The following is a 14,069-nucleotide window of genomic DNA, read 5'->3' on the forward strand; positions in this document are numbered from 1 at the left end:
AGGTTTTGCTTTGGATAATGATTAGAATTTTTTTTAATTTTTGTAGTTATATTGCGTTTGATTTCTATCTTTTTGTACTGAATTGGACCCATTTTAATGGTGTTCTTGTTGTTGTGAATTGCACTGCCAATATCTGGTGAAGTTGGAACTTGATTTACATGTTTGATGTGAGGCGTTTTTTCTTTTTTCTTAATAGACCAGTGGTCGATAGATCAACCACTGCAAATTTATTTTTGCTGCATTTGTTTGTTTTTATTAATAGACCAGTGGTCGATAAATCGATCACTATAGATTCATTTTTTTCTATAGATCATAAATGGTGAGAAGAGTTTATAGAGCAGTTAAAAGGCCTGCTTCCACTGCTTCTATCAGTAGGAAGCAAAAATCCGAAGAAGTTTTGAAAACTTTCAAGAGAAAAACCCCCGCAGTCGATGAATCGGAGTCAAAAACTGAATAAAAAATTCTTGCCGATATTTTCAAATATGACGAAAGTAGTGCACACGAGAGTGAGGGTGCCGAGGATAGCGAAGATAAAAGCGAAGAAGAAAGTGAAAGTGATAGCGGGGACGGTGAGGATAAGAGAGATAGCGGAGATGGGGAGGAGGATTCCCTATCCTTGCCAATTTGCGTGAGAGATATCTCCGTTGAGTCGTACGGCCTAACAATCTGGATGGATGATCTTGGCTCTTTTCCTACAATGATTTCTGTGAGAGCAAGCATGGTCGTGTATCGAGAGTTTAGATGGGTTCTTGTTGAACAAAAGTTGTATTGTGATTTTAAGAAGGAATGTTTCGGATACTTGAGGCATATGCTGGAACATTTTAAGTTTAATGGACAGATGGTTCATTATATGTTGCTGCGACATATAAAAAAAGCTGCATGAAATTTGTTTGTGTAAATGGTAAACCAGTTTGTTTCGGCTTGAAGGAATTTGCTTTGATTACAGGGCTGAATTATTTAGTATATCCCCGTAAATAAAAAATGAACAAAGTCCTCCAAAATGGAAAAAACTTTCATTTTAAGGTGACGAAGAACAAGAGCATTACTGCTGCAAAGTTGATTAGCCTGATGATAGGTAATAGGCTGAATAATCAACAAAAGTTAAAGTGTGCTTTGGTTTGGTTTGTGCGCGCGATGCTGCTGGCAAAGGACCCGTCAAAGAAGGTAGATTCGAACCACATCAAGATGGTGGATGATTTAAAACTCTTCGGGGGTATCCATGGAGAAAAGAGTCCATTGAGCTGACTTTGAACTATCTGAAAAAGAAGACTGATCTGATCAAGCAGAAAGAAGCTTTTGTCAAGAGAAATAATGCATCATACGCGTTATTTGGCTTTCCCTGGATGTTTCTGGTACTTATAATCTACCATCCTATTGATTTATTATAGATTCCTACATATTTATGCAATAATATATAGACACTGTAGACTTACTTGTGCTTTTATTGATTGCAGGTTTGGATATATGAGGCCTTTCTTCATATGGAAAGGTACGCCGGCAAGTCATTGGATTCTCCCCTGCCCATTTCCCATCTTCTTCAATGGCACACGTCGAAGTGCGATAACATAATGGAAGGCGACCCATTTAAGTACAAAGAAAACAACACAAAGGTAAAATTATACTTATTATGACATGATACTAGTATTATTATATTAATGAATATCGTATAATTTATTTTTATTTTTTTGTAGATTCTGCACCCGTATCTTATCCCTACTATCTATGAGATGGAGCAGAAATACATGAAAAATTTTAAGTCATACACGGATCAACTTAAGGATATGTCCATCGATGCGTTGAAGGCGCAACTAAAAGGCGTGACTGTCCTGACTTCATCAGTGAAGGTCACGGACGAAGACGAAGATTTGGGTGGCAATCATTATGTTCCAAGTCCACCATGCGCTTGTGATCATGCTGGTTCAAGTGAACTCAAATCTTCACCAAATGCTTCTAATGAAGATGACATGCGCGAGCGCATTTCTTTGCTCGAGAAAAGTCTACTGAATATTACTTCTTTTGTTAGAGATGAAAGGCTGAGGAGAATCGTGAAGAATAAGAAGAAGCAACAAGAAGAAGGTAAATTAATTTATTTTTTGCTCTTCCAATTTAGTTTTGTTGCATATGTTTTTAATTATTTCAAAACAATACAGTGCACTGGACAGTCTCCCTCATAGCCGGCATCAATTAAACCTTAAAGAACTTGCAGTCGCAGTGACAAACATAGCTGCAACAGATGAAAAAGGTGAAGAAGAGAAGAAAGAAGAAGAAATGAAAGAGGAGAATGCAGCAGATGAAGAAGATACAAAAGAAGAAGAAGAAGAAAAAGAAAAACATGAGGAGATGACAGCTGAAGCAGAAGAAGAAAATGAGGAGAAAACAAAAGAAGATGGTAAAAATAAATCAGAAGAAGAAGAAGACAAAAATGAGAAGGTAGTGGAAGAAGAATTAGTGGTCGAATAGGAGGTTGAAAACATTGAAGAAGAGAAAAAATCATGAGAAGAAGAAGAGAATGAAAATGAGAAGAAAGAAGTTGAAGAAACGGAGGAAAAACATTAAGAAAAAGAAGTGGATGTGATGACCATTGTTGCGGAACTCAATCAAGAAAATAAGTAGTTTTGTGGATTTGGAACAAACAATTTTCTTAATAATTTATGTTTTTAGTGATTTGTTCTTTATGGATAATTGAATAACATATATTTGACATGTCAATGATGGCATTTACTGATGAAATAATGTTCAGTTATTCCATTGTCTCATTAGATTAAACAACTGGATGTATTGTGTTACCAGTTCAACTATTTTTCTAATTTATAGTGATTGATTGGAAACATAATAGAAGTTGTTCTCTATAATTTATAGACTTAACATTCTATCGATTGAGTAATTCATATATTTACTTACCGTAACTATCATGGTTTATGGAGGTCGATGATAAAAGACATAGACATAATTCTCTATTAATTATAAATTACACCCAGGATTGATTTAAGAAACCTTACATCTATTTATTCAGTTTTCTACATCCCTATTACACCTTTCTAGAAAGTCAACAACAATAACAAAACATATAATAAATTTTTTAGGCCTTTCACTTTTTCCTCGGCCAAAATCAACCTTTGCTTTACTTGATCCCTCTCTATTTCGACTTCTTTTAGCGATCCTTTCAATTAATCCCTTTGCTCTTCGGCTTTTTTTAGCAATGTCATGAGTAGATCTCTATTGTCTTCGGATTACCGAAGCCTTTGGTGTATATGAAACTTGAAAGCGCCTCGAAAATTTGATGTCGATGGGCTGCTCGTCGGTGAGTCTTCGTCAAGTCACTTAAAAAAAGAGCATCCGCCATTATCCTTTCCAACCGTACAGTTAAAGAATTTTTGACTTGTATTCCAATCGGTGCATGACGTCCTAAAACAGTTTGATTAACACAATGACATATATAGGACACTTTTGCATTTGATTTTTGGGATGCTTGAGACATTGTAGTTGTTAACAAAAATTAAAGCAAAAAAATGAGAGTGTTAACACAAAAATAACCTTCTTTTTTATAGAAAAAAGTGAGATATTACCGTTGGGTGTTGATTTGACATGTATTTTATGACCGTTGTAAAAATCTGACATTTTTATTTTTTCACTGCTGGTCTTGTTTCATAGACCTTATTTATAAATGATGCGTTCTCAGGATTTTCGTAGATGCTTCACCAAATAGATAGACAGTCTAGCATATACTAGGAACTAATTCCTTAATAACTGCACTAAAGTGTACGACATATTCATAGATCATAACTAGCACATATTTTGAGAAGAATTTTTTAATTAATAAAATAATAAATAATTGAATTTTATGCAATTAAAGAAGCTTAAACAAGTCATGTGATCGTATGAGAGTCCATGTAAATTGGATAAGGTGATCAATGATGTGTGAGGATGGGTAATGGATGAACAACAATCATGCCCAGGACAATGTTTACCCAAAGCACAAGTATGTTGTGGAGAATTCATTTGTTCAACCACAACTTATCACCTCACGTCTTTGATCACCACTTTCAATTTATGTGGACTCTCATACGATCACATGACTTGTTTAGACTCATTAGATTGCATAAAATTCAATTATTGATTAATCTATTAATTAATTAATCCTTCTCAAAATATGTGCTAGTTATGGTCTATGAATAAATATCATAGTCTAGTTATTTATTTGTGAAAGTAGTTAAGAATTTATGCTATACTATATCAGATCGAGTACAAAATTAAGCATAGTCTAGCATAGATTTTGTACAACTTCATTAATACACGCACTAGACTATGACACATATTTATAGACCATGACTAATATATATTTTGAAAAAGAATATTTAATTAATAAAACAATAAGTAATTGAATTTTATGCAATCGAATGAGCCTAAACAAGTCATGTAATCGTATGAGAGTCCACATAAATTGAAAATGGTGAAACAAGATGTGAGGTGATGAGTTGTGGTTGAACAACCAACATCCTCAGGGCAATGTTTACCAAAGCACAAGTATGTTGTGAGAAATTCATTTGTTCATCCACAACCTATCCTCACTCATCATTGATCACCTTATCCAATTTCCTTGGACTCTCATATTATCACATGACTTGTTCAAGCTCCTTTAATTGCATAAAATCTAATTATTTATTATTATTATTTTTTTTTCAAATATGCTACTAAGGGCAATAAACCAATACGGTATGTTATTGACAAAGCTTACAGTCTATGAAATTTACTAAACACAATCGATGGACCGGTATTATTTAACATATCGATTATTTATTTGTTTGACTATAGATATTGAGATCAGTATCGAATAAATTCCATCGACTTTTCATTTAATTTTGTATAAATCAACATAATCGCGGATAGATCAAATTAGTTTTCCATTGGCGTATATGAATTAATTTGACATCTGACAACTGTCCCGTTCATCTTCTACCTTGATATCATGCAAAAATTCTAAAACAAAAAAAATTATAAAATTATAGCGGCGAAAAATGCAGGAAACAAAAATTAAACCAGAAACAAGAATTAAATAAGAATTAATTTCACATCTTACAACCATTTTATTCATCTTCTAACATCAGAAATTGTAAAAAATTAAAATAGAACAAAATTGCAAATTAAAATATACATGAATGTAGGAAAACAAATATATTTCATTAATAATTCGCTGCAATGATGGTGTAGAACCATATTTACAACAAAACAAAGCAAAATGAAGAAGCTTTTATATAACATTCCCAATCATGAAAGCTTGTCATTGCAACAAATTAAAAACAATTAAAAAACTTAAATCTAAGGGGATGGGGGGGGGGGTTGATCATCTCCTCCCGCTTCATGTTGAGCCGCTCCACAATCGCCAGTAAAAACTGGACAATATGTTGGAGTTTGCGTTGGAGGTACTTCCTATCCTGTCCCAGCCCATAGAACAGCCAGTTGAGGTTATTGTGGAGGAGGAGCAGGTCGTAGTTATGGCGAATCCTCCTTGGTCTCAAAGAATGCCTGACACTTGTCGATTAAATCTGATTTTGAGTTGACAAAGATGAATTTTGGGTGCAGTAGATGGGTGTTTATATAGACCAAAATAGAACCATTTGGTCTTCCCGCCCATTGGTTGGTAGACATGTGAATGGTAGAAATTGAAGAGAGGTAGCATATACCCAATCGACGCAATGTATGATTGGACGTGCAACAGATTTTTTGATGTGTAATAAATGCTCAACTGTTCATCGTTCCCTTTGAATATTTAGGGTTTTTAATAGACCTTATATGGTATCAATAATAAATCATGTGTTAAATAAAAATAAAAGAAATAGACCGGACACATAATATATACAATACTTTAAAAGGTCAATAATAGACACAAAGTGCATTCGATAAATCTGGCATTAATCAGACAACTGAAGGGTTGTCAAAATACACACACTGCCATGACTTACAAAAACACAAATTCATACAAGACTAACTATAATTTTTTGTTGTTAAAAGTGGTTCTCTTGTGTCCGGGTCTCTTTCACAGTGAAACTTGTTCCTCCTCTTTGACTTGAAAGTCTCGTCCACGCCTTTAATGCATTTTCTTTTCTTTCTTCCGAGCTTGGTGACCACAAGAGATGGAATAATGTTCACGTCTAGTAATTCTTGTGGCACGCACCATTCGAAATCCAAAGGGACAACATTAATTGATTTTGAAAATGTAAGGAGGTACTCTTCCCTTTATACAAGGGTGAAGAGTAATCATAGACTCTCAAAAAATAATCATCACCGTGCTTCGATTGCAAAACGGCCATCGCGTGATTGCATGGTATTTTGATCAGGTCAAACTTCCTGCAAGAACATGACCTTTCTAGTAGGTCGACTTTAGCCATACAACCACTTCCAAACACAGTGTATTGCCTTTCGTCCCCGCTTACGTTCTCCACTTAGAAGGAGTCGCCCTCGCTCATATTTTCTCTTAAGATATTTTCGGCGGCGGGAACAAATTTGTTATCCTTACATTTGAGGACGTAGGCATGCCTCTCCATGAATATTTCACCAAACCTCTTGGTAATCGAATTGAATATGAATGCCACGGGGTACTCCCTTTTGTCAATCAACATAGCGTTCACCGACTCGGCAATATTTGTGGTCTTCACATCAAACCTGTTGCCGAGGAAATATGCCCTACTCTATTTCTCAAAACCAAGCTTATGCTCAAGGAAAAAGGCTGTCTCGGGACAATAGTTCTTGAATTCCACAAAATGATCGCTAAACTCCTGGAGAGAATATGTCTTTGCCACCTTATAGAATAGATAGAGGTGTTCTACATAGTGGTGATTTACCCAGAGATTTTCACCTAGGTGCCTCATGCAGTACCTGTAATGAGCATGGTTGTACGCCTTTGCGATGCCATTGGTATGCTCTTGTGCCTATCTGAGATAAAGCATAAATTTGGTCCATCTACCACAATAGACTTCAGCTTCTCAAAGAAGAACGTCCAATATGCATCGTTCTCCTTGTCAACGATGCAAAAGGCAATGGGATAAATATGGTTCTCCGTATCCTGTGCAACCGCACTTAGAGCATGCCCTCGTACTTGCCGTATAAATGAGTGTCGTCGACCACAATAACCTTTCTCATGTGGGAGAATCCCCTAATGTAAGGTCCCAATGATAAAAAATAGTACATAAACGTACAATCGACCTTGTTCACCATGATGAAATAGGTAGTGCCAACATTAAGAGCGTCGATCATGTACGAAAAAGAAGACAGGCAGGAATACCCGTGCTCCGCTATCCCTAGAACCATTTCATTGGCAATCAAACCCCCCAGCCAACATTTCTAATAGCTTGATCTACTTTTCAAGTTCTTGAAAATGATCCTCCGAATCTCGCTAGTGTCCGGACCTTTTCCTTTGCGATGCATGTTTATACACAGTGATGGATGTTCACACACAGCGATGCAATGACTTTAGATGAGATTTTCCTATGGTATCCAGTGGCATATTCGACACCGCAATTGTGATCGCCGACGTATTTATAGATGATAAATCTGTCCGTGCATTCATACTTCTTCGCCCACAATATCCACCTGCAGCTAGAACAAACATATTTCACCTTGAGGAATTTGCTGCAGCTCTTCAACATAGCATAGTCAAAAGAATTTCTCACAGTTTCTACGTCTAGCAATAATTGCAGCTTTTTTTTACTGCTAAATATTTGATTTACCTGAAAATTAATTTCGTCGGAGAAGGTGTGGTTGGTTTGTGCTCCCAATTCGCACTCTTCTCCCCCTTCTTCAGAGAAAATTGAATCTTTCAATTCCATTAAATCATCTTCCGCATCCATTGGATGAGCATCCAAACTCTCAGCTTCCACTGAATCATGTTCGTCGATTTTTTTTAACTCAACCTTCATTGATCATTGATGTGCAATAAGTTACAAGTTTAGTTTGATATCCCAGACTGTGTATAAGAGCATTGAGATAAGGCTAATATGAAAGTGGTAATCCTACCCAAAAGAGGTCTAAGCGGCTAAGGCCTCTAAGGGGATCATATACAATGTGATTATTCGGGACAACTTTGGTTCTTAGGGATGGGATACCCCATCTATCCAAATTGGCCAGATCTTTCACATCGAGGGGAAAGACAGAGAAGGATTTGAAGATTTGAATGTCATTGCTTCTATGACTCCAAGAGGTGATCTTGTCAGCTGGCTTAGTAGCCTCTCTAAAGCAATGAGTAATATGAGAGTCATTATCTTTAAGTAGTTTCTGAATATCATCACAATACTAGATATCTTCCACGGCGTCTTCCAAACCTTTTTTACGCAATTCGTTAGAAGAAGGGAGTTAGTTTCTACCCAAACATGTCTAGGGTCATTATTGAAGCACCACCTCAGGCCAAAGAGCATTGCATCAGCTTCGACATAGTTGCAGGAACCTTGGCCTAAAGGTATCGCATAGGCAAAAATAATTTTCCCTGTGTGATCTCTTACCATTCTGCCTCCCCCACAATTTCCATTAATACAACTTCACTGTTGAGTTTTAACAAGTTCGTTTGAGGTCTAATCCACTTGACGATGGTGGCTTTTGCTTGATGAATATCTCGATTGCAGGCTTGGCTGATTGAGTTCCAAGTGTCTCCAATCCTCGCACTTCCAAATTTCTTCCTCAAAGCCTGCAGAATATTGAATAATACATTAGAGGATGATTGATATAACGAAGGTCTTTTTCCTTTATATTTATTAGCATATCTTGCACGCCAGATTTCCCAACAAATAAATGCAGGAGTAATTTTAATTATGAGCGAGCAGAAGGGATTTTTGGTCTTGTGGTTCCACCAATTGAGCAGGGTGAACTTCAAATTGGGGTTACTCGTGCTTATCCCCAAGGGACCTGCAAAAGAAGACCACATTCTTTTAGGAAAGTCTCCATGACAAAATAAGTGATTAACCGATTCAAGTTCGGTGGCAATTCTACTACTGTTACAATAATAACACTTGGGATCCATGTGGATCCCAAGCCTTGCAACATTCTTGTCCATGGAGAGTTTATTATGGACGGCTCTCCAAGTGAGGAAATACATCTTAATGGGTATGTTGTTGTGCTAGAGCTGTGGTGGCGGGATTGTTGGAGACCCCAAAACGACATTTATCCCCAATAATGGCCTAGAGCCATCGACAATGACATCTAACATATATCATGACACATGCCAATCATTATTTATGAACGTGGAATGTATTTTACCCCACCCATTCATTATATAGCTAATCATAAAGTTCTTTGGCTCGCATTCTAATTCTTCGCTCTCAATTACGCTTTGAACCATGTCGTCGTACGATCCATTGTGACACAGCGGGATGAGCACAATCTCTTTTGTAGATGATTTCCACCTCCAACAGTTGGGACCCTTTTCCCACGCACCCATATAATTACCACCCTCAACAACTACCTCATCTACTGCCATAATAGACCACACAAATCGATAATAGATCAAGGTTTAGGTCTATAGATAGTCAATGACTGGTCGATCACTGGTATGAATACGTCCGTACAAAGACGCGAATAGACTGATTTTCGATATAATCATTGTCCTCCTAGCTCTGGGATGGAAAAATATATGTGTAGGACTTCTAAACTACTAAAATATATCTAATGGCGAGGTATTGAGCTGATTTGGAAAGCCTTTTGAGCTAGTAGAAATGGTGAATTTTTTTTTCATCTTTTTTTTGAAAAGGATGGAACAACAATGAAGGCAATGATGAAGAGTGGAGATTTTTAGTTGTGATGAACAATTTTTCGTTGCAAAAGTGTCCGAAATCAGAAATTGTTGGTGAAAAAGGGAGCTCCTATTGGTGGCTTCTAGGATAATTTTCTAAACTAAATAGGAAATATGAAAAAATGGTGGAAATATAAAAAAAGGTGGAAAATATTAAATATTAAATGGATGAGGTGGGGAATTAAAGTGTAAAGTTTAAAACTTGTGTGGTAGGTTCGTAGGTAAGAATGGATGATGTCATAAATGTGTCTAAACACCTAATTTTTCAAGACTTGTGTCTAAATGTCAAAATAAGTTTTGAAAGTGTCTAAATGTCAAACTATCCCAGGGATTAATGGGCCTGGCTCTATGATGTATTCCAATTGAACAAGAAGCAATGTATAAGGCTGGACGACTTAGTCTTGTGCTGATAACGTTAATAATCTTCTTGATGAAAATGGATTCATGCCAGAAATATTCATATAATTATTATAACAAATCAAACATATAACTCTAACAAAGAGTTTGATAGCTATAATTGTTAAATCTCCCTCCAATCACTTTTGGTTATAACTATTATTTTTTTGAGAAGTTACATACACGGTTAATATAGTGTTTTACGCTATCAAGTGATCATGCAAAGGATATCCACATGTAAGTCTTCTTAAGATTTGAGATTCGGAATCTTAAAAATAAGATGGGCTACCTACTATAACAAATAATGATGACCCGATTTGTGTAAAAATTTCTTACACTGAGGTACATGAATAAAGATTACTTACTGATTTGCAAGGACCATTCCTGCAAAATCAGCAGCTTGGCTAAGTGCATCTGTAACAACCCGCACTTCGGCTCAAATATAAACGTCGCTCCTATGCGTATAGACCCTAACTAAATGATTTCATGTTAATATATGTGTAGTGATCACTCCTATAGTGTGGGAAACCTTTGAATATGAGTTGAGGTCACAAGAATTCCCTAAATCTAAGACGAGTTGAAAACATTTCTATCGATTAAGTTTTAGTGAATGTTTCAACTTGAGTCAACTTCCATCGACCATAACTTCTTGCATATAATGAATTAGAGAGCCTACTATATATCAAATGAAAGGTCTTTAAAGTATCTTTCCAACGATACCAATTTTTTCTAAATACAATACGCGAGTGATAATTTATGACTTTGCAAAGTGGAGTACGCCGCCTAACACATCGCCTATGGCTACTGGAATGCTTAGGCGATAGGCCAAGCGCCGCCCAGCCTAGCTTAGGAGATGGTAAATGCTCCGCCTAGCCTAACTTAGGTGATGGTCAACGCGCCGCCTAGCGTAGCTTAGGCGATGGGCAATGCGGCACATACCTTATGGCCCAAGCGACGTAAACACTCCCTTTTTGAGTTATTTTAAGGGTAACCAAGTCTTTTTACATTCCAAAATCGTACCTAATCATTCTTAAATGAAATTAGGCTTATTAATAATGTTTTTACTCTCCTAAGATTCCTAATTCATCTTTCAAGAACACAAGAGGAGAAAATAACTAGGGACAATCAAGCTTAAAGGTTCAATTTTTTTGAAATTTCTTCGTGAATTCTTCACAACTAAGGTATGTGGGACTATCTTTAAACTCTATGGGCATGGGTTTTAACGTTTTTATCAAATTTAAAGATATACAACCATGTTTTCGAAAGATTTTTTTTGATAATAATTGAATTATATGCATCATGGTTTTGTTTTGATGGAAGTATATGTTGGTTTAGATCCCCTTTATTTGGAATTGAATTTGCAATTATATATATATATATATATATATATATATATATATAGACATGTGTTTTCATTTATCTTTTGAAGGGTTCAAATTGAGAGCATGATTAATGAACTTTTCCTCTTGTTACAAAGTATATTATTTATTTAAATTGTGGGTGATTTTGAATGCATGGACCATGTTTTGAAAGTAAGTTTCTCAACATCATGATGATTAGCAAGTTTTGTGATATGATGAACGGGAATTTTTCTTGATATAATTAAACTTTTTGTATTAGAGAGAAGAGTTGCATGTGATTGAACAATTAACATGGCCACCATATGTTTTTAGTCTTGCAAAAAAAAAAAAGGAAGATGATTGCATAAGTTTTTCGTGAGATTTCAAAGTGATGACTCTCTTATAACATTTTGAATCATTGGTGGTCATTTGCATGTTCTAAATGAGATGGGATGTGAATTTGATACGATGTGAATGACTTGTAAGTCAGGGTATGGCGATACCCGGTGATGACATGCCCTTAATAGAATAAGTATTGAACATTTTGAACTACTGAAACATGTTTTCGAAGAATTAAAAAAATGGGCTTAAGAGAGCTAGTCGGTTGCCCGAAGAAGGCGTTTGAGTGGAAGGGCTCATCGTTGGAAACCGTAGTTGCCGATACGGGTATTATCCCCAAAAGGGAATAATGTGGACGTCGCGTAAGGGTGATACCACGGTATGCTTGTAAAGGGGTGTACCAAACTATTAAGAACTCCAATCCTTGCGGCATACTTGGATTGGAGGCTTGGCCGCCGAGTCAAGGGAGGATTCCATATAGCCCATGGAAGTACAGATTTGTAGGGTCGATCGGTTAACTCAGAAGAATAACAAAGTGTTGAGTCATGTTTGCATGAAAGCTTTGAAAAATTCTAAATTATGCCCATGTGTTTATTATCTTATTAGTAATGTTTTATGAAATGCTCTCATCTATATTGTGTATTAAAGATGCTATTTATTTTGAATTTGTTTCACATACTAGTACATATGTATTGACTCCCCCCCTAATTTTAGGATCTGAGGCACAGTTTCGAGGTCCCGTTGAGCAGTAAACTTGTGTGTGTCGGAAGTTGCAGTTGGTGAGCCTTCTCTATTTCGGAAGGCCTAGTCTTTATAGTTTGTCATCTCATTTTGGTGGTTAAGGTCTAACTGGGGGCCTTTTCCCAGTTCTAGACAAGTTGTTGGTTTTGATGTATTAGAGATTTCACAGACTGATGTTACATGGTATTAGAGGTTTATTGATTTTACTTCAAATTATTCGTTTGAATTATAATGATGATCATGATTCCGTATTGATATGTATTTTCGCATTATCCTTTATAGTTTATGAATATGTGCATGATTTCCAGTGAGAAAAGGGTGCTCGGACTTTCATGGTTCGGGATGTCCGTCGTGGCTAGGGTCTCGACTCGGATCGTGACAGTATCCTTCCATTTCTTTAACTTGTCCTCCCACTCTTTTTCATTGCTTCCATGTCTTTCACACTTGAATTTTTCTTCATGTCAATCTAATGCTTCTCCAAAATTTCCTTGTGCTTCCTTAGATTTGAAGGATCAACATGGTGGAAAATAGGCAATATCATGCATGCAAACTTCATTTTGTGTTCAAGAATTGCAGCAAGTTGATCCAAGCACCAACTGGAAGATGCATAAGTTTGTGAGAATACAATGATACACATCTTTGATTCTTGTATTGCTTTATTAGGCAACTCTAAATTAATTTCTTCTCCTCTTCTTGATTCTTCATGATCACCACCTTCAAACGTGGGAAATCCGGCCTGATTTAAAGCTGTGGAGAGGTGATTCGTGAAATTTTTGCTAGTGTCTTTACTTTTGAAACTCAAAAACACCATATGAATTTCCACAAGTGTTGGATGATTGATCATAAGCTAATTGTTTGGTGGCCATTGAACAAACTTCACCTATGTACTTAACCACCAAAGTTGTAAATTGTTTGTTCTTTAATTTGCCATGTTATTGTATTGTAGGAGCTAGAATATAAGTTAGATTAAGATATTTTCTAGCTCGTAAGAGAATCTTGAACTTTTCTAACCAATATATTTGTTTATTTTTGTATACTGATATCTTTATGTAGATTTTAGATATTATTCTACTTATGCGTTGTGACTCCTCCGAAATCTCTGATTAAGAAAAAATAAATCGATCCTAATCTTCTTTGTCACCAAACCTTTCGGCACTAGTTGAATTAGAGATGGTGGAGAATGGAGAACGTATTCCTTACATGCAAAATAATATCCCCTTCATTTAAAAAAAGAATGACGTATTTTCCTTTTTAGTTTGTTCCAAAATGAATGATCCTTTCCTTTTTTAACAATACTTAAATTTCAACTTTACACGTGGCATGCTTAAGACCACAAGATTGAAGGATCTTTTGGTACATTTGACCCAACTTTAATTTAGGACTACAAGAATTAAAAGTCTTCTTACTTTCTTAAACTTTGTGTCAAGTCAAATTATGTTATTCTTTTTTAAACGGTGGGAGTACAAATGAATATATTC

At 36.0% G+C, this 14,069-nt stretch overlaps 1 protein-coding gene across 1 annotated transcript; it reads left to right on the forward strand.

The window, feature by feature from the left end:
* Positions 1-981: 981 nt before the first annotated feature.
* LOC124886692 (glutamic acid-rich protein-like) lies at positions 982-2,460 on the forward strand. Its single transcript, XM_047395612.1, has 5 exons — positions 982-1,164; positions 1,269-1,352; positions 1,455-1,610; positions 1,692-2,032; positions 2,151-2,460. Exons 1-5 carry the CDS (start codon positions 982-984, stop codon positions 2,458-2,460), a joined length of 1,074 nt encoding a protein of 357 aa, XP_047251568.1.
* The last annotated feature ends 11,609 nt before the right edge of the window (positions 2,461-14,069 follow it).

This window comes from Capsicum annuum, chromosome 8 (assembly GCF_002878395.1).
Source record: "Capsicum annuum cultivar UCD-10X-F1 chromosome 8, UCD10Xv1.1, whole genome shotgun sequence".
NCBI classification, from domain to species: domain Eukaryota; kingdom Viridiplantae; phylum Streptophyta; class Magnoliopsida; order Solanales; family Solanaceae; genus Capsicum; species Capsicum annuum.